The 27,339-nt window shown below is 38.5% G+C and overlaps 1 protein-coding gene across 1 annotated transcript in view; it reads right to left on the bottom strand.

The window, feature by feature from the left end:
• Nucleotides 1-27,339, bottom strand: part of aspg (asparaginase homolog (S. cerevisiae)) — a 152,059-nt gene that overhangs the window by 52,361 nt on the left and 72,359 nt on the right. The window contains exons 8-11 of the mRNA XM_039741427.1: nucleotides 15,450-15,562; nucleotides 8,929-9,114; nucleotides 7,723-7,836; nucleotides 5,909-6,028 (exon numbers count right to left, since the gene is read on the bottom strand). Coding sequence (XP_039597361.1) covers nucleotides 5,909-6,028; nucleotides 7,723-7,836; nucleotides 8,929-9,114; nucleotides 15,450-15,562 — 533 coding nt within the window. The remainder of the gene's footprint in view (nucleotides 1-5,908; nucleotides 6,029-7,722; nucleotides 7,837-8,928; nucleotides 9,115-15,449; nucleotides 15,563-27,339) is intronic.

The raw sequence follows: 27,339 nt of genomic DNA, 5'->3' as shown, positions 1-27,339 counted from the left end.
TCCAGGGACACTTATGTAGCTTTGTGGTAGCTTTGTCTTCCTGTTTTGGCCTTCTGGTTTCTAATCCCTGGTCCAATTTCTTCAATGCTATCAGTTCCTATTCCCTCATTATCACATATTTTTATACTCTTCAGGCATTACTTTCTCTGTGACTCTGCGTCAGTTATTATGTTTAGGCACACTAGCTGCTAAACCTTTTCTTGCTTTTAAATAGAAGACTGTGTCATAATTTCATTGAAGAAGTGGCTGTCTATCTTCTGCAATCTGATTCTTCTACAAATGACTGCACCATGAATTTTAGGACCATCCAGTGATTCCATGCAAGACACAAACATCTGATGAAGTTTCTCTTTTGGTTGGGTGAAATGGTGCTGATGGTTGGCACTACTGTGGTTTCTGGTTCAAAAGCACCAGGATATGGGATAGGATGAGTGTACATTATAGAACCATCAACAACAAATCAAATTAATAATAAATTAAACAATTATTATAAAAGAAAAATTGAATAAACTGGACTCTGCAGCTTCATGAATAAAAAAGTACCACTTCCGGTTAGCGGAAATAGCTTAAAAGTTGATGGAAATCTAAGTTTTGTATCTAATACTTCTATACAAGATTTGGTTGACCTAAGTAAAAGCGTACTCAAGTTATCGTGTTTACACACACACACAGTTTCAAAATTGGTATTTTCGGACTCGAGGAGGTCTAAAACGTCAAGATTCATCAAAATCACGAGGTAGAATTTTTAGACAATTGCAATACTTTCCCTACGAGAAAGTAAATCAGACTCAGGGAGATCTAAAACGTTGAGATTTATCAAAATTTGAATTTATGGATGATTATGATACTTTCTCTAAACTTCGAATATGAGAAAGTCAAAAGGTGGGAGTGAGAAATGGCCGGGGTAGAAGTATGTAATGTCCCACATGCCTTTAAAGGAAGAACACCCAATGGCAGCAACAGTTTTCTGGCCCTCTCACCACAAAGAAAGACTGAGGCCAGGAATACCTACAAGCCACTACAGAGTATTGTTTTAGAAGGTCATATAAGAAATGTCCAACAGAGCAGGTACCCAGCCCTTAAAAGGGAAGCAAAAGACTCAGTGGTCAGGGACGCCAGCAGCCATATTACAGGAAGTTCTAGCTAGGCTTTACTCTGAAGTAAATGGAAGTCCACTCTTTACCCTGAAAGTGACTATGGAACTTAAAAGAAAGTGACTCAAAAGTTAAAGTCATCTCACAGTCAGATGCCCACCGAGTCCAGAGTAGACAGGACATTGGCAAATGGAGATAAGAAGGGGAGAGAATAGGTGTGGCATTGTTGAGGGCACGTGCATGAGCCACCTCATCTGCAAGTCGTCTTGGATAAAGGAGTCTGCCATATAAATAAATAAACAAACAAGGGTTTAAACGTCTAAAGTGGTTTGTATGCTTTTATTTTACACTTTGAATCATCTCTGCGTATCCTGCCTACTAATTTTTGTCTGATAAAAGAAGCTTATATTTTTTTCCATATTTAACCTCTCATATGTTGCACCAGGTGTGACGTTCTACCATGAGGGGGCCTCCTCGTGTTCTACTGGTCCCCTATCACAGAATGCAAGCAAAAAAATTGTATTCCTTCAATAAAATGAATGTATGCATAATAAAATGTTCAGTATTCCCTTTTGTGAAATTACACTTCCTTTCAGCAATCAGAAGCACTCGGCATTGGGAACAAGGCAGGATTTAACTCTGCCACATATTCCTTTCCCCCAAGTGCCATACAAGTTGTTAACAAAAAACATCCGAGGTAGTAATGTGTTAGGGGTGAAGATTGGCTTCAAAAGTATGGTGAATATGTTTAGGTGAAAAATACATTATCACATTTTTAGAAGTAATTATCAAAGCATTATAATAAACAGTGTCGATCTTTCTGAATTTTTGCAAGACTATTAACCAGTTTTTGTTCGTATCTATTTGGATGCAGCAAAGAAAGCAAACGTCATGTTTTCTCCTGTAAACACGATTAAGTAAAAAGCCTAAATCCAATTTGACCATACGCTATTTACAGGTGAAATGCATAGCAATATGGGTTACTTAAAACAACACAATGCTGAACCCTCATGGGATAAACTCCATTCACAACACACAATTTGTAAATTTTAATGAAGGAGCCAGTTGTTTGCAGTTAGGTCAAAAGTGGCTCCTTGGGGACCATTAAATCTCCACTCAGTATTATTAAGAAAAGAACTAGGTGAATTAGAACGGACAAAAGACTGTAATGTGGGATGAATGTTGTATTCCCTTTATATGTTATATTATTCTTATTCATTGATGCTAAAAAAAATAACCCATGACACAAAAGAAACTTCAATTAATTAATATCTTATAAAACCACATTTCACCCCAAAGGAAGTAACAAACAGGGTCCCATGATTTCTTTTAAGTAGTGTGTGCCATTAGAGGCTCTACAGAAAAGGCTGCTGGTTCAGTCAATGACACTGACCGAGTCATGGTATGACCTCAAGTGGACACTTCACCTGTTAGTACTTTAAACTTCTGAAACTAATGTAACTGTTCTTACTCACTTTACCTGTGCACCCATTGCCTTTCTCACGTGCAGTAATACCTCGTATAACACGGTTAATTGGTTCAAAGAAACTCCCATGGTATGAAAAACGGTGCTGAGCAAAGTGATATTATAGTGGATTACAGTACTGTCTGTATATCGTAATTCAGTAACAACAATCAATTATTGGCTTCCAAAAATGACAAGAAATGAAAAATACCATGCATGTATCTTTAGAAACGTTTATTGCTGAACATTGAAGCAAAGTTTTTATCATGTTGAAAAAACTTGACCAATGAGGCTTCTTCTGTTTCTCACAATGCCACTCTCTATAGCAATGAGCAGCATTTTCTATAGTGTATTGAACTTGAGAGCTTCTTTCGATGTGAGGATCAGTGCTCATAAGAAACCCAGAAATACCTTCAACCTTCCTGAACAACACTAAGAGATCATTTCATGAAAATTCTTTTGTAGGCCCCTAGACAGCTTCATCTTGTTCTTAATCGTCCTCTTCATGATGATGAAACTCTTCTGAATGGAATGCAATGTATCGGCACACATCTGTAGCACTGAAATTGTCAAATTCAAGATCAAGTTGCATATGATTTTCAGAAAGTTTCATTTCATATTCTCCAAGATTGTCTGTGCTAAAACACACTGCCATACAGCTTGCATGCTTCTTGCTCTTACTGCAAGCCATGATTCACCAAGGTTTTCAATAGAAATGTTTGATATATAAATTTTCCTAAAATTCTGTCAAGGTTATTGCAACTGTCATAGTCCTTAAGTACTATGCTTTAAACACAGCAATGACTCCTCGGTCCATTGGCTATAACAATGATGTGTTGCATGGCAGTAGAACAATACAGTGGTACCTCAGTGTACGTCCTTAATCCTTTGACTTATACCAAACAGGACGTATACCAAACTAATTTTTCCCATAAGAAATAGAGAGAAAATGATTAATCCGTTCCCATGAAAAAAAATCCTATTGTTATTGGCATGTTAAACATTGATGGGGTTGTATACAATAATTTAAACACTGCTTAATACATAAATACAAAAGCAATTAGATGAAATAAATGATAATTTAACCTCACTTTACTTTACCTTTTTAATAACGTCTTTGTTTTTCACAGTCGTAGATAGCATCATTCTCGGCATACAGTATGCAGCAGCCAAGTCCCAGATATGCATGCCACCTTCATACTTTTCAACAATCAATTCAAATTTACGCAAAAAAACACACAAAATCACGTGAAAATTCACAGACAGTTATAGTGCATACTGATGCTCGTGGGCAGTCGTGGCTTTGTCTCGAGAGATATAAACAAGGGTAGCGCACGGTGTTCTAGCACACGAGTCGTATTCCAAGCAAAGGTCGCATACCAAGCAAACTTTTTCACGTTAAAACAGGACATATGCCAAGTTGGACTTATTCCAAAGTGGACGTATACAAAGGTACCACTGTATTGACATTTTAATTGAAGTCTCCGGTCATAGTAAGATGGGAAGGTGAATTGTCTAATAGGAATAAAATGTTCACATTTCTGTCATTATTCGGAAAAACAGAACAAAAATAAGTTGTGAAACAATCTTCAAACAATACTGTATTCACAGTACCCAGGCTTTCTTGTTTGAATTGCATAGAACTGGAAGAGTGCCTTTTTACGTATAGCTTAACAGCAAACCAAGTTACCTGAACTATTCTATAATATTGCAGTAATTATTTACCGCTCTGATGCTGATCTTTCTGATCATAAAATAGGTCATTACTATAACAACTGATGAGAAGAATTCATAATTAATTGCAGAATTATGGCATTTAATGTTTCTTCTAGAGTATCTCATTCTCTTGTTCAAAAACTAATCAGCACATTGCCATCTCATAACAGGCTTAAGTTTCGAGTTTGGGATTTTTCCGTCCAGCCGTTTTAACTCTAGACCAGGGGTGCCCAACTCCAGTCCTGGAGGGCCGCAGTGGCTGCAGGTTTTCATTCTACCCGTTTTCTTAATTAGTAATCTGTTTTTGCTGCTAATTAACTTCTTTTGAATTAATTTTAATTGACCTGGTTTTTAAAAAATGTTTCCCTGAATTTCTTCATCGTTTCTCTGAATTGCTTCATTTCTTTCCTTAAATGGCACCCAAGCAGAAATGAAATATGAAGTGAGTGAGCCAACAGAAGACCAACTAAGTCAGGGCCTCAAATCCAACCAATTTCACTCCAACCAGTTGCTTAATTAGGAGTGGAGTCTTGCTGTTAATTAAACCCTTCTTTAATTATATGGCTTGTTGCTGCTCTGATTGTGCAATAGCAGACATTTCCCAAATTGTGGATTTTCTCTTTTCTAAGAGCAGATCAGCATTCCTGAGACCTTCACCTTTCTTTATTTTCAGAAATTGTATGATCGTCACAGTTTGCTGGTCCTGTTTTGGCTCATTTTGTATCTCATTATTGTTTGGCTGCTAATTCATGAAAAAGAAACAATTGAGCGGTCTGAGTCTTCAAGAGCAAATCAATTAAAATGAGTTCAAAAGAAGTTAACTAGCAGCAAAAACTAATTTCTTAATCACTAATTAAGAAAAGGGTTAGACTGAAAACCCTGCAGCCACTGCAGCCCTCCAGGACTGGAGATGGGCACCCTACTCTAGACCATCCTCAGGAAACTGTGACACACAAACACACTCAGACAGACACACATCGGTCATCGAGATATTTTTTGTTTTTGGGGTCAGGGGACGCTAAAATGTTGAGATCCGTTGAAAACCGGAGATCAACATTTTTGACAAGTCTAAAGCTTTCATTCCTCCCCTAAAGATGGAAGGGTGCAAAGCAAAACACACACAAACACACGCACACACACACACACACTCTCAAACATACTGTATATTCACACACATGTACTTTATTTTCTGATATAATACCATAGGGACCAGCAGTGGATGGACTGCCAGGGTACACTCATGCCAGGGCAAATTTCAAGATGCCAATCAAGCTAACATTAAAATATTTTGAATGAAGGCAGAAATGGATGAATCTGGAGCAAAACAAAAGCAGTCATTGGCAGAGTAATTTCCTAACTAAAATATGACCCATTCAAGACTCAAGCACCAAGTATTGTGGGGAAACAGTACTAATCCCGGTGCCTTCCCTAAAGAATCAGTGATTAAAAAAAATAAATAAATGACACTTGAATCATGAACAGTTCAGGTATGAGACGTGCAATAAGGTGAGTTATGTTAACTTACCAGGTTCACTATACATAAACCGAGTCATTGTGTAAATTGAAAGTGCATGGGACGAGCAACCAGTGAAATGGGCTGACAAGGTGCCATCCATGAGCAGATTCCACTTACCTCCTTGCAGCTGACACTCAGAGACTTGGCTATGAGCTGAATGAATCGGCTGTCCCTTAGGGAGAAGGTTGCTCCCCGCAATGGAGCATTCATTTCTCCCCGGAGATTTTCACTCAGCATCTGGATCATAAAGACAAAAGCAATCAATGCTACTCTTTGTTTTATTAATAATAATAAAAAACAAACAATCATTGTAGAAACAACATCATAAAAACCCCCACCCTTTACTGGCATTTGTTGAATTTTAAGTACAGGTTTGTCAGCTTCTGGAATGTTAACTTGACCAAATTCCTCCAATTAGCATGTCACAAAGGAAACGACACATTCAAGAGTTAGCAGAACCTGTAATATTAAATCCAGTCATCTATCTAGGATTCCTATATAACCATTTAGGTAGGGCCTTCCACAAGTGCATCTCTCAATCATAAGTTTGAATATACATGGTGACAAGTCTGTGAGGCCAGCAAAGTTATTTAAATCTAGAGAAGGAAGAGAGATAAACCTTAAGGGGCAAGCAGAAACGAAAAACTGGATAGGCAGCCATCCATTATCAAGGTGGAGTACCTCCAGTATTCATAGCAACTAACTACATCTCTTTCAAAATATTTTTTTTATCCAAGGGCCTTTTCAAAAGAGTTACTGTCTTACATTTTGAAGTATGTCTTGCGTATGTAAAGATGAAAATCTCTTCTTCGTTCAGGTAGAAAAAGTTCTGATATCATAAACCTTGTCTCCATTTTCTAAATTCAGACAGTTTAAACTTTGAATATATTTTTTAAAAAATGTAACAATTTATTGAACTTTTTTTTATAAGAAGCACTGCTTCAGAGGTAAATTACTGGTGCTAAAAAGCAGAATTTGTTTATATCTTTTTATGAATTCTGGGTAATACAACTGAGAGGTTACAACAAAATCTGAAGCTCCATGCTTTCGCACAGTGAATTTTGATTTGGAAGGCCCTTCACAAGGTCCCAGGTATAAAACAATTATTTATATTGCTGTGGTATGTACCACTTCACTAACTCAATAATAAATTTTATATATGGTAGCATAGCCCTTAATGCTGCTAATTCCTGTATGCATCATCCTGTTTTTGAAACCCATACTGAATTAACTGTTTCTGTAATATGTGCACCTTCTCCCTATGACTGTGTGGCTTTTGCACTCAGTGCTCCGGTTTTCCTTCAGCATTCCATTAACATGCAGCTCAGGTTAAATGGCAACGTTAAACTGGATCAGGTGTAAGTAAGTGTGGGTATACATATGTGTACTATTTGATGAACTGGGCCCTCTCCAGCGTTGTTTCTCACTTTGGGCCCAGTGCTGCTGGAATACTCTGCCACTGAATTTCACTAAGATGGCTTCAGAATACATGTATTTATGAAAACCAGCACAACATACAACGTATCAGAATGTAACAAATTATATAATAGCATAATAATATAGCATACAACATCAGAATGTAACATAACATTCTCAAACCTGGCAGTTTGGGCACAAGGCAGCAAACAGCTCATGTCTTATGTATATATTGAGCTTGAATTGGAAGTAGTCTCCTTCTCCAAGGCCACAAGATTTTCTGAGAGACCAGTAAGTTTGTCAGTATCAACGGTCTGATGGACTGCTACATTTTTTACAGAAATAACTTTTAAAGAAATTTCTGTGGGAGAAAGAAACTGGACTATTATTACTATGGGCCCTTTGCAGAATTCTCATTTGAGGGGCAGACCAATTGCATAGTTGAAATAACCCTGACCATGTTGGCATGATGCGAACCAGAAGTCGGAGTTTTATCTCCTAATCTAGTAGCTTACCTTCCTCTTCTCACTCACACTCAGATGGCTCTTTCCCAGCACATATGAGAGTTTGGCAAGGGCTGCTTCTGGAGTCATATCACACCCTGCTATCAATCCTGCATTGCTGAGGACCTGTAAAGAGAGGTTTGGGAGTTTAGTTAAATTGAAATTCTACATTCTTACAATATGCTGTACATCAGGGGTGTCGAACTCCAGTCCTGGAGGGCTGCAGTGGCTGCAGGTTTTCATTGTAACCGTCTTTTTAATTTGTGACCAGTTTTAGCTGCTAATTAACTTCTTTTGCCTTAGTTTTAATTAACTTGACCCCTTAGTTGTTTCTTTTTCCTTAATTAGCAGCCAAACAATAATGAGACACAAAACAAGAATCTACATGACTAGCTCACCTGTGCCCATCACCAAATATATGAAAATAAAGAAAGGTGAAGGCCTCAGTAAGGTCTCTCAGGTCATTAAAACATTTTGAGGGTGTTCTTTAGAAAAAACAGAAAATCAACAGTTTTGGAATTGTCTGCTCTGGCAGAATTAAAGCGTCAACAAGCCATGAAAATAAATAATGGGTTTAAATAACAGCAAGAATTGGCTTCTCAATTATGAAACTGGTTGGAGTTTGAAGTCCCAGTTTAGCTGGTCATCTGTTGGCTCGTTTCATGTCTCATTTCTGTTTGGCTGCCATGTGATGACGAAAAGAATCAATTAAGAGGTCTGAATCCTTAAACAAAGGGCTATTAAAATGAGGGGAACAGGGTTAGAATGAAAACATGCAGCCACACTGAGGCCCTCCAGGCCACCTGATGTACAGCATAAAGAGCTATGAACCTCTTCCACAGTCCGTTGCACAAACAAACTACTGCACACATTCAACTTTCCCTCATGAGAGTGTTTTCCGAAAGCGATTTATTTAATAATACTAGGAGGCTCTGCCTCCTGCTCACTTCACTCGCTAAGGAATTGTGAATTTCCCCTTGGGATTAATAAAGTATCTATCTATCTATATAGGATTATTTTGATCATTGCATTTTCTCTGCTGCTGATACTTTATGTGCTGCAATAATAATAATAATAATAATAAAGTGGCCTGCCTTTTCCAATTACACAGAATTTAAGAATGTCACATGACAAGCCCACATGTTTAGACCAACACCATTACTGAAGTAACCACTTAAAAAATTGTACTTATTGTAAATATTACTTGTCAACGCTTACTTTGCCTGTTGCATAGCTTTCAGTCACTGAACCACGAAGGCACTGAGTGCAATTAATGATGAGGACTCCTCGATCGGTGGCTTTCTTAAACTCTTCCAGCAAATCTGCCCGGTTATCTGGAGCATTCCCACTCCCATATGTTTCCAGTACTATTCCTTCCATAGGGGGTTGGAGGAAGGCCCTGACCTGTTTAAAAATATAAAATTAGATATGTTGAAGAGATTTATAAGCCTTTACTGCTTAGTGTTGATGCCAGAATGCATAAAATGCAGATCGAAAAAACAATAAATATATGTGAAGAGGAAAATATGCCAGCACTGCATGGAGGTACAGCACTTGTCACTACTGCCTCACTACCCAAGAGCTCTCAGTTCAAATATCAGGCAGGAAACTGTATGGAGTTCTTCCTGTGGTCAGATGGGTTTTCTGCAGATATTCTGGTCTCTTCCTACACCCTAAAGATGTCCAGCTTAAGTTGACTCTAATTAAAGTATGAGTGTGCAACCGTTACATGTGTCAGTGTATCCTGCATTGAACTGCACTGGAATGCCTCTCACCTTAAACTCCAAATCGTACCCTAAGATCCAGGGCTGTGGAGTCGGTAGATAAATGCTCCGACTCCGACTCCTCAGTTTCTAAATCTTCCGACACCGACTCCCCGACTCCTCTGTATGTATATACTATGCTAATGTATTTTCTACAACCATTGAAGGAAAGGAAGGCAACATACATGTCATTTCACCACAGAACTACTGGCTAGGAAGCCAACAATCTACTATAATGCCAGATTAAAGACAAACACAATTGATCGGCGGCCGCAGATTGCGGGTGTCCACATGGACGGGCAGATCCAGCTTGCCGAAAATCTCGACCACCGCCCCCATCCAAAGTAATGTGATGCCTCGGTCTGCTGCAGTGTCTGTGTCCTCTGTCAGCCAGCCGGAAGTTTAGTGCATTGTGTCACTCACCGGCCAGCTGATCAGCAGAACGAGCCTCTGCTGGAGACAGGTAGGGAGGTCTGTGTTCTCGGCTCCTTCACTAGCGCATAGCGAAGGGGAGCCGACGGAGTTGAGAATACACCAGATGATTTTTCAGGCGTTTGACGCGTGATGACTCATTGAACGGCCGAAAAATCGGCAGTGCATCTGTAAATGTATGGGGGGCTTTAGGCTAGGTTCACAGTTCCCTGTAACAGTGGAACACGACACAATGGAAAGCGGTGCCGCACCTTACCTGTGCATTACATCCCATATAGTGACGCATACAGTCAATGAAAAGCATGCTTCATGGTTACTTGACATGTTCGTTTTGTGGTAGCATTATGCATTGGGCTTTATTCTTACAGCAGAGAAGTAGTTCATTATGACTGTTTGTGAATTGGGACATTTCAACTTACTTTTTTAATTCCCATTTAAATTTAGTAGGAGTCGGAGTCGGTTAACTTTTTGCCGACTCCTCGACTTCAACTCCACAGCCCTGCTAAGATCTTCAAATGAGTGTCTGCTTAAAATTCCAAGAGCTAAACTTAATAGAAGTGGAAGGTGGCCGTCTGCTGTTATACACCTAAAATCTGGAATAGCTTACCAATAGAAATACGCCAGGCTAATACGGTGAAGCATTTTAAAAAAACTGCTAAAAACTCTTTACTTTAACACGGCTTTCTCATAGCTTCATTTTAGTGCAACCCTGATATTATGTATATGCATTTAATTATCGCCTTTACTGTTGCTCCACAATCCATACTAACCTCTACTTTCCCTGCTGTTCTTTTTCCAGTTTTCTATGGTGTAGCTCTGCACCACCACCACCTGATCAAAGCACCATGCAGTCCTTACACTGATTGATCGAAGGTCAGAGGTCCAAATGACCATCATAGTCAAAATCTTTCTTCTTGAAGCCTGAAAACCATGAGGACTGATTGAGATCATTTTCTGTCCTTCCTGGCCATCAGACCTTACTTATTCTTTGTTACTTAGCATTGCCTAATCTTATTTTTAGATTTTTCTTTTTTCTTTCTTCATCTTGTAAAGCACATTGAGCTACATCATTTGTATGAAAACATGCTGTAGAAATAAATGTTGCTGTTGTTGTTGGACTAGCAACAGTAAGAGCTTCATGGTCTACAACTACTACATACAAGTTTCACCATTTACTGATTTAACATGGTTTTGAGAATGAATGAATAAATCTAATAAATTAACAAGAAAGTTTGTCTGTCATGATATTCCACCAAGTGCAAGGAAGAGTAAATATCCAAAAGCCAAAGTTTTGGTGCTTAATAAAAAAAAAACTGAAATGTGTGCACATGATTAGAAAATTAAGGAAAACCCTAAAACAGTAAATTCTAATTTAATTCAGAAAAAATACATATATCAAGGTTGTGAGAAGCATGGCAACACTGTCACATCATCCACACGTGATTGAGGCCATTAACCGGAATCAGAAAGGAAGAGGACGTTTTCATTCCACGTATGCCTATGATTTTCAATGACCTCCTTTTATATTCAGAGGACTTCAGTTTCCAGTACGTCTTGCATTTGTGATGTCCATAAATAGAGCGCAAGGACAATCACTTCAAGTTACTGGAGTTTACCTCAAAGAACTGTGCTGTTCACTGAGCCAGCTATACATCACCTGTTCCAGAGTGGGATCAGGAAAGAATTTATACGTTGATGCTCCTAAACGGCGAAACGAAAAACGTTGTGTATCATAAGGCACTCTTAATCTGTTTTACGTTAATAATGGCAGTTTGACTTTTGCACAATATTCAGATAATAAATTAATTGCCAAACAATAAATGGAAAGTGTTTCACTTTATTTCCAACCTGAGCGATAGCCAGGCATCCCTGCTAGAATACAATAAAGCAGAAGCAGAAAACTCCACAGTATAAAGGAAACATGCTTTTCATCCAGCTGACCTATGGCAAGACTAGTGACACCTCTTTGTTAGTGCGAAGCCATTCAATTTATGAATTAAAATTATTATTATTTTTTTTAATATAGTTTTCACAGGAGGGCTGGAGCTGTGCAGAAAACCTGCATATGAAACCCTCCTTGGGACCACTTAAAACGTGAAACTTCTGAATCATCCTCCCACATTATGAAATATTTCACTTGAAGCTGCTTCACAAAATTAAAAATTAATGAGTATTTTTTCCTTAAATCTACAAAATAGTTAACAGTACGACAAGGCTGGCTTAAACTAGGGGCTCCACACTTCCATCTCTCCAAGGAACACCAAAAAGCTAGCTGCCTCTATCCAATTTTAAAATCTCATTTAACGGGGGCCGAACCGTCACTGTTCTTACAATTGGGTTTAAAAGGAGGAACAGTGGGATTCATAATGGTACAGTGATATAAAGAAATGTCGATAGCAAAAAATAATAAAGAAACTCTGCTCATAAAAGAAACACACTGATGTTGTATTAATATGGGCAATATGTTAACACACTGGTCAGACTTGCGGCTTCACTGATCCACCGCCCTGGGTTTGAATGTCATGCCCAGTTGGTTCCTGAGTGGCATTTGCATGTTCTTGAGATGTCTGTGTGGCGTTTTATCTCATACCCTGTAAACATGTACTGGATGATTCTGAATTGGGCCGTAAAGTCGTATTGTGTGTTTATAGCCTCTGATGGTCTGGCACGCCATCCTTAGTTGGCTCTGGATAAGATAATTAAGTGAATTTACGCAAGTTCTTATAAAAAACATTAATTTGAGTAACTGGTTGATAGCTTATTTGGTGGTGCCCCTTCAGTCACACTATTTATTGTACACATTAAACAAATCTGCTTTTCATAAGATGAAGTCTTGACTCACACAAAATTAACTTCCATATCTGCTGTAATACAACTCTTATCTGACTGCATACATTCTAATTAAACTGACAGGACAAAAAGGCTGCCATAAGCTAAATATGAATTTGAACGCTCACTGTGCCAGCTTGCGCAACTCTGGCCATGCACACCACTCTTTTGCCAGCAGCCTACTGGGCACATAATGTCCTTCCTCCAGTTTTCTGCATAGACTTGAGAATTTCAACAAGAGGAATCGGCACATGGGCAATGGCCCTCAGAGGAATATAATGTTGTTGGAGTTTAAATACTAATCTGCCTCCCATTGGTCTTCCATCTGTTGGCGCTCTCCATCCAACAACATTAAGGTAATTGATGTGCATGATAAACACATGCAGCACGTCCTGTTTAAAGCAACAACTGGCATCTGGAAATTAAATGCTAGCTTTATTGTAACATAGTTTCATTAAATAGTAACATTTTTACACAAAATAATTTGTTCCCTAGCAGCTAAAATATGCATTAATTGAATACTTTCAAGTATATGATACCCTTTGGTGGTGAGGAGAGGAAAGGGGGGTGGTTCTGAAATTGAAATATTTAATGCTAAACAGGCCATTTCACAAGCCGCCGGATAAGTGAGCATCCCAGAGGAATCCTAAAATTTTTTACAGCCCCAGACACTCTGGGGAGGGAGAGGTGGTGAAGGGAGCCCAGGGCCTTTGTTTAAATTATCTTCCAAGATTCTCGAAATTCAAATTCAGTAATTAGCCATAGTGTTTTTCCCCACACAAACAAAAGTCCAACTTTTGTTTTAGTCTGACAGCAGGGGGCAGAGGTTGTAACTAATAAAAACTGTAACTGACATTGTAAATATTCTCTGTTTACAAATATGTCCACAAGAGGAAATGTAAAAACTTGCAACTTATGGTCTCCCTAGGGGCAATAAAACGTAAAAGAGCTAGAGGCTGTTAGGAAAAGGCTGTATTCACTTTGTAAGATTTATATACCCGGATGTGACACTTCCACACGAATACAAAACATCTGCACAATATATCATATTTACTGCAAAGGTGTCCTGGGCTCCCGACCTGGGAGTATCGGAGGTCAATAGATAAAATGCTTCTTATGTTAGGTGATGTCACACTGGCAGGAGACACAGTCTGCCTAGGAATCAATTATTAGAGCAATAAGTGAAGCAGGAAAATCCAAAACAGAGCGAGAAGTATAAGATGAACAAGTCGTAGCACCACACCCTGACATTTGTGAAAAGAAGGCTGAGATACTGGGTGGGTGTAAAGCACCTTTGGGTATAAATGCAAAAGGAGGATGAGAAAATGAAGAAGTAACTCTTACACTCGGGTGCTTCTACATATACAGTACATGTAACTTGAAAGCTTAAATGCTTCTTATACTGTAAATATACTTGCAGGGTTGGGTGATACACTGAGAATTTACTGATACTGACAATAAGAAGCTCACACCAAACTTATTTTCGTCACATCAGTATTTTCGGTAAAAGCTCTCACGTATTTTATCCTTGCAGTATTGCATCCGATCCAGTGCTTCCAAGTCATTCAGCCATCGCTCTTCATTGTTACGAAGTGTGGCAGGCATAAGGAAACATGAGCGCTAACAATGAAACACAGCCAGATACAAATGAAGAAACGCTGGTATGAAAAAAAAAAAAATGCAGCATTGATTGCTCACATTTTGGCTTCAACAATCAGGAAGCTGAACAAACAGAAGTCAAATGTAAATTAAAAAAAAAATGCTGCTGTGATCAAACATAACATTCTGTAAGTAACTTGTTTCATCACTCACGTCTATTGACCACGGCTTACGAAGAGTAATACATGGCCAAAAAAATGAAAACTAAGTTTGAAAAAGGACAGTCCTAAAACATGGAGCTAAAAGGTACCAGGAACATTATGGCCCACAGATAGTACAACAAATCAAATGCTAGTTCCATGGCAAAATATTTACTGGGTCAGGTTAGAAATAAAACAAAAAAAAAGATGTACAAATTTAAACTAAACATTTAAGGAAACAAAAGTCTCTATTACTGGCTACATCAACTTGTGTGGCAGCCAAATATCCCAATTTCTGTCACCTAAACAACAAGCATCACATCATTCAAAGTTCACAAAGATGGTTCAATCACAGTTTCCCAGAGTTACAAAATGGGGGTAAACTAACTGGATGACCGTGTTTTTAGTTATGACTTTGAGAAAGCAGCCTTTGGGGGTAGGTGCTTCCCTGGGGCATTAAGGTGCAGTCTTTTGTCTTCTTAAAAATGCCAAGGTGCTAAAAATGCTGCCCAACCACTTAGGTCCTGTAATTATAGCTCACATAACATACTGTAAAACATGCTTGGTTTGCTTGGTTTGAGGCACAGAGTAATTTGTGGTCCTGACCAATGTGTGACCTTAATGGTCACAGCACCCAATTAAACTTCTGTTCCTTGGTATGCAGTTTGTATATTTAAGCTCACATCCCCTATAAAGACCTAAAGAATTCTCCACAATACATGACATTGCACATTACGGCCTGGCCAACATGTCAGCCAGCAGGTATCAGGTACCATATAGACACTGCTATATTCTGGACTTTGAAACTCACACTTGAGATGAAAACTTGAAAATGTGAAGATGGGGGCAAACTCTTCAGGCTGTTGTACACTCTAGCATGTCTTAGTTATAAATAACTGAACCAGAATACACTTACAGTTTCAGCCGTGATTCCGGGAAACAGCCTCAGGAGTCCGACATTTCTGTTCATGTTGATGTGTACCAGAAACTTTTTGGTAGTGTTGGCTCTCCAAACGGTGTCCCAGTTAACTAGAGATAAAGGAAATTAAAAAAAATACTAAATTGACAACTGGACATACATAAGGGTATGTTAATAATCTAACCGCACATTAAAAATCTGGACAATAATAAATATAGTCAGAGGGTTCCACAAATTCAGAATCTTTCTTGGCAGAAACAGTAGTTTAGGAATTATAATTGATACCCATTTAGTATATCTGTGCCCCACTAGTTTATAACTATGATCCAAGAAGAACGTAACTGAACTATTCCATGGCCTTACCCATCGCAACATCCTTTGAACAAGACAACGTTGATAGAAACTCCAATTGCTTTCCTAATTCCATGCCTCTGAGCTACAAAGGGCTTAACCTAAAAGTTCTGTGGTCTTCCAGATCTCAGTAGTATAAAACAACGGGATTTAACTGGACCAGTACATAGCCTTGTCAGTCCTAATAAGGCCCCAACTAGAAAGATCCAAAGCCATTGTAATCCTTGGTCTTAAACAAGGGAACTTAACAACAAACAATGGGATACGGCAAGTGTTATAACTAATTTGCAAAAAGCTGTTTTTCAAAGCGTATGCATATATACTGTACACAGACAGACACACACACACATTTACATATGACAAGGGGAATAAGACAAAGTGTACAAGTCAGGTGAGGAGCTTATTTATTGCTGCAATTTTCTGCAACTGCAACTAGCATCAGAAAAATCAAGGAAATGGTTATTGCTGTTCACCATTCCAAAGCGCCTCTATCCCCAGTTGCTATTCCTGGAGTGAATGTGATAGACTGCTGCAAGAACTTGGGGGTACGCACATGAATGGCAGCCTGGACAGTTCTGCTAACACAGAGGAACAGTAGAAGAAAGGGTATAGCACACTCTTATCCAAAGATGCCTGCATTTTTACCACTCTTTAATTTAATATTGTTTTTATCAGTATGCTGCTTGCTGCTGGAGTATGTGAATTTCCCCTTGGGATTAATAAAGTATCTATCTATCTATCTATGAGACCATGTTCCTTTAATGTGGGTAGTGACATCCTTTACACATTCTATAACTGTGTAGTAGCCTGTGGTGTGGTAACTGAGCCAGTAACCCACTTCAAGACAGGCCCACCAAATCAACAAGCTGATTAAGAAGGCAGGCTCAGTTATGGGACCAGCTGGAAGATGTAGCAGAGGAGAGAATCAAGACAAACCTGATGGCCATTTTGAACAATGATGCACATCTTCTCTGTGACACACCAACACTGAGGACTTTTAACCAATGAATGAATCAGTAGAAGTGGGTCAAGAAATGTTATGCTCATAGCAATACTCCTTTATTGTCTCAATGTGACTGCTGTATTATTTTAAGTCAGAAGTTTTTTGAGTATGTTTGAAAGAGAGATTGTTATTATTTGTTATGATATCTGAATATTTCATTGAGTCTGTAAAAAGTAAATTTACCCTTTAGACAAACAGAGTACTACTTAATCGGTCCATCATTAGCGCTCAGTTAATCGAATGTAGCAGTAGTATTAGGTAGGTTTTTTTTTTTTAAACAGAGGCTAATATTAGTTCACTTGAGCTCCTTGCTCTTGAACATGCTACATACAATCGCCCATGTGTATTACATTTGTGCTATAAATCAATCATCACTTTTCCTAATGACCAACATTTGGTTTTGTTACTGGTTATTGTAAAACACAATTTTACAGGAAACTGTACTCTTATTTTTTTTAAATTTTATTACACATACATATATACTTCAGCCAGCAAAGCAGACGCACTAAATGACTTCAGTTCATTATAAAAAACTTTCTTATCTACTATTCTGTGTGGGGAGAATGCACAATGACTAACATAGTGCTCTAGCACACAAGGTTCTTGACATTGCACATGCAACGCAGCACATTTTATGTCAATTTTACTATAAAGGAGCTTCATTCTCCAAATATTAATTAACTATAGTATTATTGTATATGCAGTATACACACATACACAATATGAGCATGTATGTGAAGATTCTCAGTCATCCAGGTGAAATGATCTGGTAGTTGAGTCATGGCAATTGGACTTCTTTCTTGTTGGGTAGATGCATTTCAACTGACGAAGTTGCTTGGATGAGCAGTGAAACGTATCTACCTAACAAGAAAGAAGTCCAGTTGCCATGACTCAACTACCAGACAATATGAGCATGTGCACATGTAAGAGTGTTGAAAAAATATAAAGATTTCTATGAAGTGCATAGAGAGGCCTCATTTTTATAATTTTCATTTGAAAGCTGAAGAAATAATACATAGTGAATAATAAAGAAAAATACATAGAGTTAACAGAATTAGTTTCTACATCAGTGCAGTCACTGAACTAAATAGATGTTATTGTAAGAGTTTCAAATCCTGCAGCACTTTAATGCCCAGCAGATGCTGGCTCTCTTCTTAAAAAAAGTGTGTGCTATGGAGAACAGCTCCTACAACAGTGCCCACCTTATCAAGGTGGGGTATGTAGGCCAGTGAGCCTCCCACTGATGTAATGGTCCCCCTCCCCCATGACAACAGGCTTCTCTGGTAAGTAAGCGAGAACTCCATTCATCAAAAGCTGCCCGTGGGCACCCTCAACTTAGACCTCTCCATTCTCTTCTTCACCACCAACTAGGGGGCCAAGTCAGGTAAGGAGACTAGGGCAGGGGTCCTCAATCCCAGTCCTGGAGAGTCGCAGTGGCTGCAGGTTTTTGTTCTGACCTGGTTGCTTAATTAAAAAGCAATTCTTGCCAATAAAGCACTAACAAGCTATGAAATTAAATTAACTCTGCTATGTCAGGTCATTCTCATATCCTAGATTTTCTTTCCCTTTCTATCATGAAAATGATTTGAAGGCTAAAATGGACGAGTAATTCTCAGTCCTTCACTTTTTTCACTTCATTTTTCTTCCAAGTATTTAATTAAACCCAATAGTGCAGATAAATACACACAGGTGTAAATGTAAATAAGCTAAATGAAGAAATGCTGCTCTCTTGTCATTTGCATGTTATTGATAATAAGGAGCAATTAAAATAGCTGTTTAAGACAAAATTAAGCAATAAGGGCTCAAAATCACTAAAGTGAAGCAGAAGTGTTACTTTAGCAATAAGTGCTTTTTATTAAGCAACTGGGTTGGAGCAAAACCCTGCAGCCACTGCGGCTCTCCAGGACCGTGATTGAGGACCCCTGGTCTAGGGGCTGCAGTGAGAGAGGCAGATGACACTGGATAGGCACTGCTGTTGATCCCCCGCTCTTCTCATTTCAGAGGGTTAGCTTTTAAACTGTGGTTTAACCTCAGATTTTCTCAAATGTCAGAAAGTGAAATTTTCTGGTCATTGAGAAAAAAAATATAAGATCTTATGTTATGTAACACATTGTTTCCTCTGTTCTTTCAGAAGCAGAAAACAGGAGGCTACATGAGGCTTTTAACTGCACCTTATAGGGCACAGACGCTGGACTGACACTTAGTTCATGTCCAAGTTTCTCGTCATGTGTCCACAGGCCACAGACTAGTGACAGTACAGTACAATACTAATAAGAGGCAAAGAATAAAACACAGACAGTGACTACAACAGTAAACAATGGGAATGTATCTGGGGACAGGTCAATGCAATTCTCACCTTCATATTTACTACAGACTAGTGACAGGAGTACAATACAAACAAAAGACAAAGAACAAAACAAAGACAGTGAATACAACAATAAACAAATTGGAATGCATCTGGTGTTTTGCCTCTACAGACCTAAAGAATGCAGGTTTGTATTGTGGACCATTAAATGTGTATTCCAAGTTTCAAATGTATTTTTTGAAAAAGATTAGCCCAGCTACAGACGGACACACAGACCAACAATGTCCAGAACACACACATTTATTGTTATTTGGCACAGCACAATGCGCAAACCCCAATAAAGCTCCGTCCTTTCTTCTTTTCTCCGACTGCCTCTATTCCTCTCCCACAAGCTCTGTCTTCTTCCTCCCAACTCCGGCTCGCTTGATGGAGTGAGGCGGCCTCTTTTATACCACACCCGGAAGTGCTGCCAGAACTTGATCAAGCAGCACCTGGAGCACTGCATGGGAATCCGGTTCCTCTTTTGGCAGCACTTCTGGGTGTGGCAGAAGTGCTGTAGACCACTGCTCTAGAACTGTCCAGGCGCCCCCTGGTGGTGGCCCCGATGTAAACCAAGGGGGCTGCCCTCCCATGTCTCGGGAGAGGTATTGCTGGTGATATGTCCAGTCCCCTGGTTCTCTCCTCAAAGGAGTGTCCCGGCGGGGAATTCACACTTTATAAATACTTATGAGTTTGAAGGTATATCTATACTAATAAAAGGCAAAGCCCTCACTGACTGACTCATCACTAATTCTCCAAGTTCCTGTGTGGGTAGAAGGCTGAAATTTGGCAGGCTCATTCCTTACAGCTTACTTACAAAAGTTGGGCAGGTTTCATTTTGAAATTCTACGCGTAATGGTCATAACTGGAAGGTATTTTTCTCCATTTACTGTAATGGAGTTAAGCTCGAAAGCCGTGGGGAGGCGGAGTTTCGTGTGACATCATCACGCCTCCCACGTAATCACGTGAACTGACTGTCAACGCAGTGCGTAGAAAACCAGGAAGACCTCCAAAAAGCGCGGAAGAAAACATGCATTATATAATTGAGAAGGCAGCGAAACAATAAGAAGCCAGCGAGTGACATATACTACCATATTCATGAGTACTGCTACTTCGGAAAGAAAGCAAGGTGTAAACCTAAACTTTAAATTAAGTTCATAGGCAGGCTGCCGCTGGCGTTTCTCATGCCCACGGGTAATGCGGGATACAAGTTTAATGAGAGGACACAGGATATAAACGAGAGTTTTGATCACTTTGTAACTAAGTTAAAAATGCAGGTGAAGGGGTGTGCTTATGCAAATTCCGAGAGACTGTGTTTGTGGGGGATTGACAGTTAAGGTGGGTGGGGGAGTCACGTCATCATCTCCTCTCCCATTTACCTCATTTCGCTCTGAGCTGAGCTCCGCGGCTAACGCCGTCTTTTGAAGCAACTTCGTCACACTACCACCAAATACTCACAGAAAAATCCACAAGTTAATACACACGCCGTCTCTACAGTTTCTCCACACTGAATCCTCCAGGCACTACTTACAAAAGGTTACATTGACAATCGTGTTACGTTATTTTTAAAATCTTTCCTTTTCTTACCGCAAGCACAGCTGAGAAGCTTCGATGCATGTGCTCCATAACGCGTTAAAAAATAATGCATTTAATCACACTTTGCATTACAAGCAATGGGGAACTTTTGTCAATGCATGATTTCCTGGTACACCGATTACTTTGATCAGCGCATCCCTATTCATTTTACCCTCGCACCACCTTGGTTTGAAAAGAAGTATGAAAAAATATGAGGTTAAGACAAAAACAGATCACCAATTCAAGCTTTATGAATAATCAATTCGCCATCAATAATTGTTTTGGTAAAGCCATACTCAGTGTAATCCTCCTTCCATTTTATAATTTTTTCGCCACTAGCCATGATTAAATGAACGGTAAAAGAGTAAGAGCGAAGCGAGGGTGACTTATTTAGGCAGGAATATATATGACAGCAACACTCATGACAATGTCAATCATGTTACGTTATTATTAAAATGTTTCCTTGTCTTTTTCATTACTTCTTTAACACATTACTTCTCCGCTGCGAGGCACGGGTATTTTGATATAATTATATATATTTATATACATATACACACAGGGGGTATATATATATATATATATATATATATATATATAAACTGCTCAAAAAATTAAAGGAACACTTTGAAAACACATCAGATCTCAATGGGGAAAAGAAATCCTCCTGGATGTATATATGTATATATATATATATATATATATGTATATATATATATATATGTATATATATATATATATATATATATATATATATATATATATATATATATATATATATATATATATATATATATATATATATATATATGCTGCTCGACTTTTGCTGGGCAGGAGACCCCAGTTTTGCAGACACGCTCATGATATCAAAAGTCTCAGCTTTTGAGGTCATACATATATATATATATATATATATATATACTGCTCAAAAGAATTAAAGGAACACTTTTTAATCAGAGTATAGCATAAAGTCAATGAAACTTATGGGATATTAATCTGGTCTGTTAAGTAGCAGAGGGGGTTGTTAATCAGTTTCATCTGCTGTGGTGTTAATGAAATTAACAACAGATGCACTAGAGGGGCAACAATGAGATGACCCCAAAACAGGAATGGTTTAACAGGTGGAGGCCACTGACATTTTTCCCTCCTCATCTTTTCTGACTGTTTCTTCACTAGTTTTGCATTTGGCTACAGTCCGTGTCACTACTGGTAGCATGAGGCGATACCTGGACCCTACAGAGGTTGCACAGGTAGTCCAACTTCTCCAGGATGGGACATCAATATGTGTCATTGCCAGAAGGTTTGCTGTGTCTCCCTGCACAGTCTCAAGGGCATGGAGGAGATTCTAGGAGACAAGCAGTTACTGTAGGAGAGCTGGAGAGGGCCATAGAAGGTCCATAACCCATCAGCAGGACCAGTATCTGCTCCTTTGGGCAAGGAGGAACAGAATGAGCACTGCCAGAGCCCTACAAAATGACCTCCAGCAGGCCACTGGTGTGAATGTCTCTGACCAAACAACCAGAAAGACTTCATGAGGGTGACCCAAGGGCCCCATGTCCTCTAATGGGCCCTGAGCTCACTGCCCAGCAGCATGCAGCTCGATTGGCATTCGCCATAGAATACCAGAATATGCAGATGCACCACTGGTGCCCTGTGCTTTTTACAGATGAGAGCAGGTTCACCCTGAGCACGTGACAGAAGTGAAAGGGTCTGGAGAAGCCATGGAGAACATTATGCTGCCTGTAACATCATTCAGCATGAGCACTTTGGTGGTGGGTTAATGATTTTCTGGGGAGGCATATCCATGGAGGGTCACACAGACCGCTACAGGCTTGACAAAGGCACCTTGGCTGCCACTAGGTATCAGGATGAAATCCTTGGACCCATTGTCAGACCCTATGCTGGTACAGTGGCTCCTGGTGCACGACAATTCCTGGCCTCATGTGGTGAGAGTATGCAGGCAGTTCCTGGAGGATGAAGGAATTGATACCATTGACTGGCCACCACACTTTCCTGACCTAAATCCAATAGAACACCTCTGGGACATTATGTTTTGGTCCATCCAATGCCACCAGGTTGCACCTCAGACTGTCCAGGAGCTCAGTGATGCCCTGGTCCAGATCTGGGAGGAGATCCCCACAACACCATCTGTCATCTCATTAGAAGCATGCACCGATGTTGTCAGGCATGTATACAAGAACACAGGGGCCATACAAAGTGCTGCATAATTTTGAGTTGCTGCAATTCAATTTTGGCAAAATGGACTAGCCTGCCACATCATTTTTTCACTCTGATTTTTGGGGCGCCTTTGAATTCAGGGCTCTGTAGGTTGATCATTTTCATTTCCATCAAACGATGTGGCATCCTTTCGTTCCTAACACATTACCCAGTCTACATCAGTATAGATATCCAGGAGGATTTCTTTTTCCCATTGAAATCTGATGTATTTTCAAAGTGTTCCTTTAATTTTTTTGAGCAGTTTATATATATATATACACATATATATATATATATTACAGTAATCCCTCCTCGATCAAGGGTTATGCTCCAGACCAGCGATAGGTGAAAATCCAGCAAGTAAAACCATATGTTTGTATGGTTATTTTTATATATTTTAAGCCCTTATAAACTCTCCCACATTGTTAACATTATTAGAGCCCTCTAGACATGAAATAACACCCTTTAGTCAAAAGTTTAAACTGTGCTCCATGACTGAGATGGCAGTTCTTTCTCACAATTAAAAGAATGCAAACATATCTTCTCTTCAAACGAGCACCGTCAGGAGCAGAGAATGTCAGAGAGATAGAGAGAGCGTGACAGAAAAACAAACAATCAAAAATCAATACGTGCTGTTGGGCTTTTAAGTATGAGCACACGATAAAGCAGCCGCAAAGAAGGGAGCAATGTGAAGGTAGTCTTTCAGCATTTTTAGAGTAGCCTCCGTATCTTCTAAACAAACAGCCTCTGTGCAAACAGCCCCTCTGCTCACACCCCTCCGTCAGGAGCAGAGAACGTCAGAGAGAGAGAGAGCGAGATTAAAGCAAACAATCAAAAAGTGCTTTTGGGCCACTGCGATAAAGCGGCATTTCTTAGAGTAGCGTCCATATCTTCTAGGCAAACAGCCCCTCTGCTCACAGCCCCTCCGTCAGGCGCTGAGAATCTCAGAGAAAAACCGAGAAAAGCAAACAATCCACTCGGGGAAGCACATCGTATATCATTGAGGAGTTTTAGTTAATATGTAATACATGCTCTGATTGGGTAGCTTCTAAGCCACCGCCAATAGCGTTCCTTGTATGAAATCAACAGGGCAAACAAACTGATGAAGCATGTACTTTAAATTAAAAGACCCTTTGTCCGCAGAAATCCGCGAACCAGCTTAAAAATCCTTGATATATATTTAGATATGCTTACATTTAAAATCCATGATGGAGTGAAGCAAAGTCAAGCGATATAGCTTAGAGATTACTGCATGTATATATATATATATATATATATACATATATATATATATATATATATACATATATATATATATATATATATATATATATATATATATATATATATATATATATATATATATATATATACATACATATATATATATATACATACATATATATACATACATATATATATATATACATACATACACATACATATATATATACATATATATATATACACATACATATATATACACATATATATATATATATACATATATATATATATATATATATATATACATACATATATATATATATATATATATATATACATACATATATATATATATATATATATATACATATATATATATATATATATATATACACATATATATATACATATATATATATATATATATATATATATATATATATATATATATATATATATATATATATATATATATACACACTAGCAAAATACCCGTGCTTCGCAGCGGAGAAGTAGTGTGTTAAAGAAGTAGTGAAAAAGAAAAGGAAACATTTTAATAATAACGTAACATGATTGACAATATAATTGTTTTGTCATTGTTGTGAGTGATGAGTGTTGCTGACATACAGTGGTGTGAAAAACTATTTGCCCCCTTCCTGATTTCTTATTCTTTTGCATGTTTGTCACACAAAATGTTTCTGATCATCAAACACATTTAACCATTAGTCAAATATAACACAAGTAAACACAAAATGCAGTTTTTAAATGATGGTTTTATTATTTAGGAGAAAAAATCCAAACCTACATGGCCCTGTGTGAAAAGTAATTGCCCCTGAACCTAATAACTGGTTGGGCCACCCTTAGCAGCAATAACTGCAATCAAGCTGCTTATGATAACTTGCAATGAGTCTTTTACAGCGCTCTGGAGGAATTTTGGCCCACTCATCTTTGCAGAATTGTTGTAATTAGGCTTTATTTGAGGGTTTTCTAGCATGAACCACCTTTTTAAGGTCATGCCATAGCATCTCAATTGGATTCAGGTCAGGACTTTGACTAGGCCACTCCAAAGTCTTCATTTTGTTTTTCTTCAGCCATTCAGAGGTGGATTTGCTGGTGTGTTTTGGGTCATTGTCCTGTTGCAGCACCCAAGATCGCTTCAGCTTGAGTTGACGAACAGATGGCCGGACATTCTCCTTCAGGATTTTTTGGTAGACAGTAAAATTCATGGTTCCATCTATCACAGTCCTGAAGCAGCAAAACAACCCCAGACCATCACACTACCACCACCATATTTTACTGTTGGTATGATGTTCTTTTTCTCAAATGCTGTGTTCCTTTTACGCCAGATGTAACGGGACATTTGCCTTCCAAAAAGATCAACTTTTGTCTCATCAGTCCACAAGGTATTTTCCCAAAAGTCTTGGCAATCATTGAGATGTTTCTTAGCAAAATTGAGACGAGCCCTAATGTTCTTTTTGCTTAACAGTGGTTTGCGTCTTGGAAATCTGCCATGCAGGGCGTTTTTGCCCAGTCTCTTTCTTATGGTGGAGTCGTGAACACTGACCTTAATTGAGCCAAGTGAGGCCTGCAGTTCTCGGATGAGTCGTCTCTGCGCTCTTGGGGTAATTTTGGTCGGCCGACCACTCCTGGGAAGGTTCACCACTGTTCCATGTTTTTGCCATTTGTGGATAATGGCTCTCACTGTGGTTCACTGGAGTCCCAAAGCTTTAGAAATGGCTTTAAAACCTTTACCAGACTGATAGATCTCAATTACTTCTGTTCTCATTTGTTCCTGAATTTCTTTGGATCTTGGCATGGTGTCTAGCTTTTGAGGTGCTTTTGGTCTACTTCTCTGTGTCAGGCAGCTCCTATTTAAGTGATTTCTTGACTGAAACAGGCGTGGCAGTAATCAGGCCTGGGGATGGCTACGGAAATTGAACTCAGGTGTGATACACCACAGTTAGCTTATTTTTTAACAAGGGGGCAATTACTTTTTCACACAGGGCCATGTAGGTTTGGATTTTTTTGCTCCCTAAATAATAAAGACCATCATTTAAAACTGCATTTTGTGTTTACTTGTGTTATATTTGACTAATGGTTAAATGTGTTTGATGATCAGAAACATTTTGTGTGACAAACATGCAAAAGAATAAGAAATAAGGAAGGGGGCAAATAGTTTTTCACACCACTGTGTGTATATATATATAATATATACACACACACACACACATAAACATATATATACATATATACATATACATATACATATATATACATATACACATATACATATATACACATATATATATACATATATATACATATATATATATATATATATATATATATATATATATATACACATATATATACATATATATATATATATATATATATATATATATATATATATATATATATATATATATATACATATATATATACATATATATATATATATATATATATATATATATATATATATATATATATATATATATATATACACATATCTACATATACACACATACTTACACACACAAATACATATATTTACATGTACAAATATGAACATGGTGCATAACAAAACCTGGAAATATAAATAAAATTTATTCTTTTCAGCAATAACAAATCAAATCATTCAGTTGTCTTTGCTCTTATGTCATTTTATCTATGTGATACTTTTACTCGTATTGGTATCCCTAGAGAAATCTTAACTGATCAAGGCACACCTTTCACTTCTCGCGTGATGAAACAATTGTGTGACAGCTTTGCTATTAAGAAATTGAGTACTACTGTTTACCATCCTCAAACGAATGGTTTAACCAAGCGATTTAACAAAACATTGAAACAGATGATCAGGCGAGTTGCTCATAATGATCCCACAACATGGAACACTGTCCTACCTTTTGTTTTGTACGCGTGCGAGAATCACCACAGGCGTCCACTGGCTTGAGTCCCTTCGAGTTGTTATTCGGCAGGCGGCCGCGAGGCATCCTGGATGTGGTACGTGAGGAATGGATAGGAAACGAGAGAGCAGCTCAAGGTCGAAGCTTTGCAGATCGACTAATTTCGTTGCAAGACAGAATTTCTATGCTTTCCTCTATTGCTGTGGAACACCAACAACGAGAACAGGAAACTCAGAAGCGTCTTTACGATAGGCGCAGCAAGCT

Source organism: Polypterus senegalus, chromosome 18 (assembly GCF_016835505.1).
Source record: "Polypterus senegalus isolate Bchr_013 chromosome 18, ASM1683550v1, whole genome shotgun sequence".
In the NCBI taxonomy this organism is placed as follows: domain Eukaryota; kingdom Metazoa; phylum Chordata; class Cladistia; order Polypteriformes; family Polypteridae; genus Polypterus; species Polypterus senegalus.
This window is presented reverse-complemented; position numbering and strand designations above follow the sequence as displayed.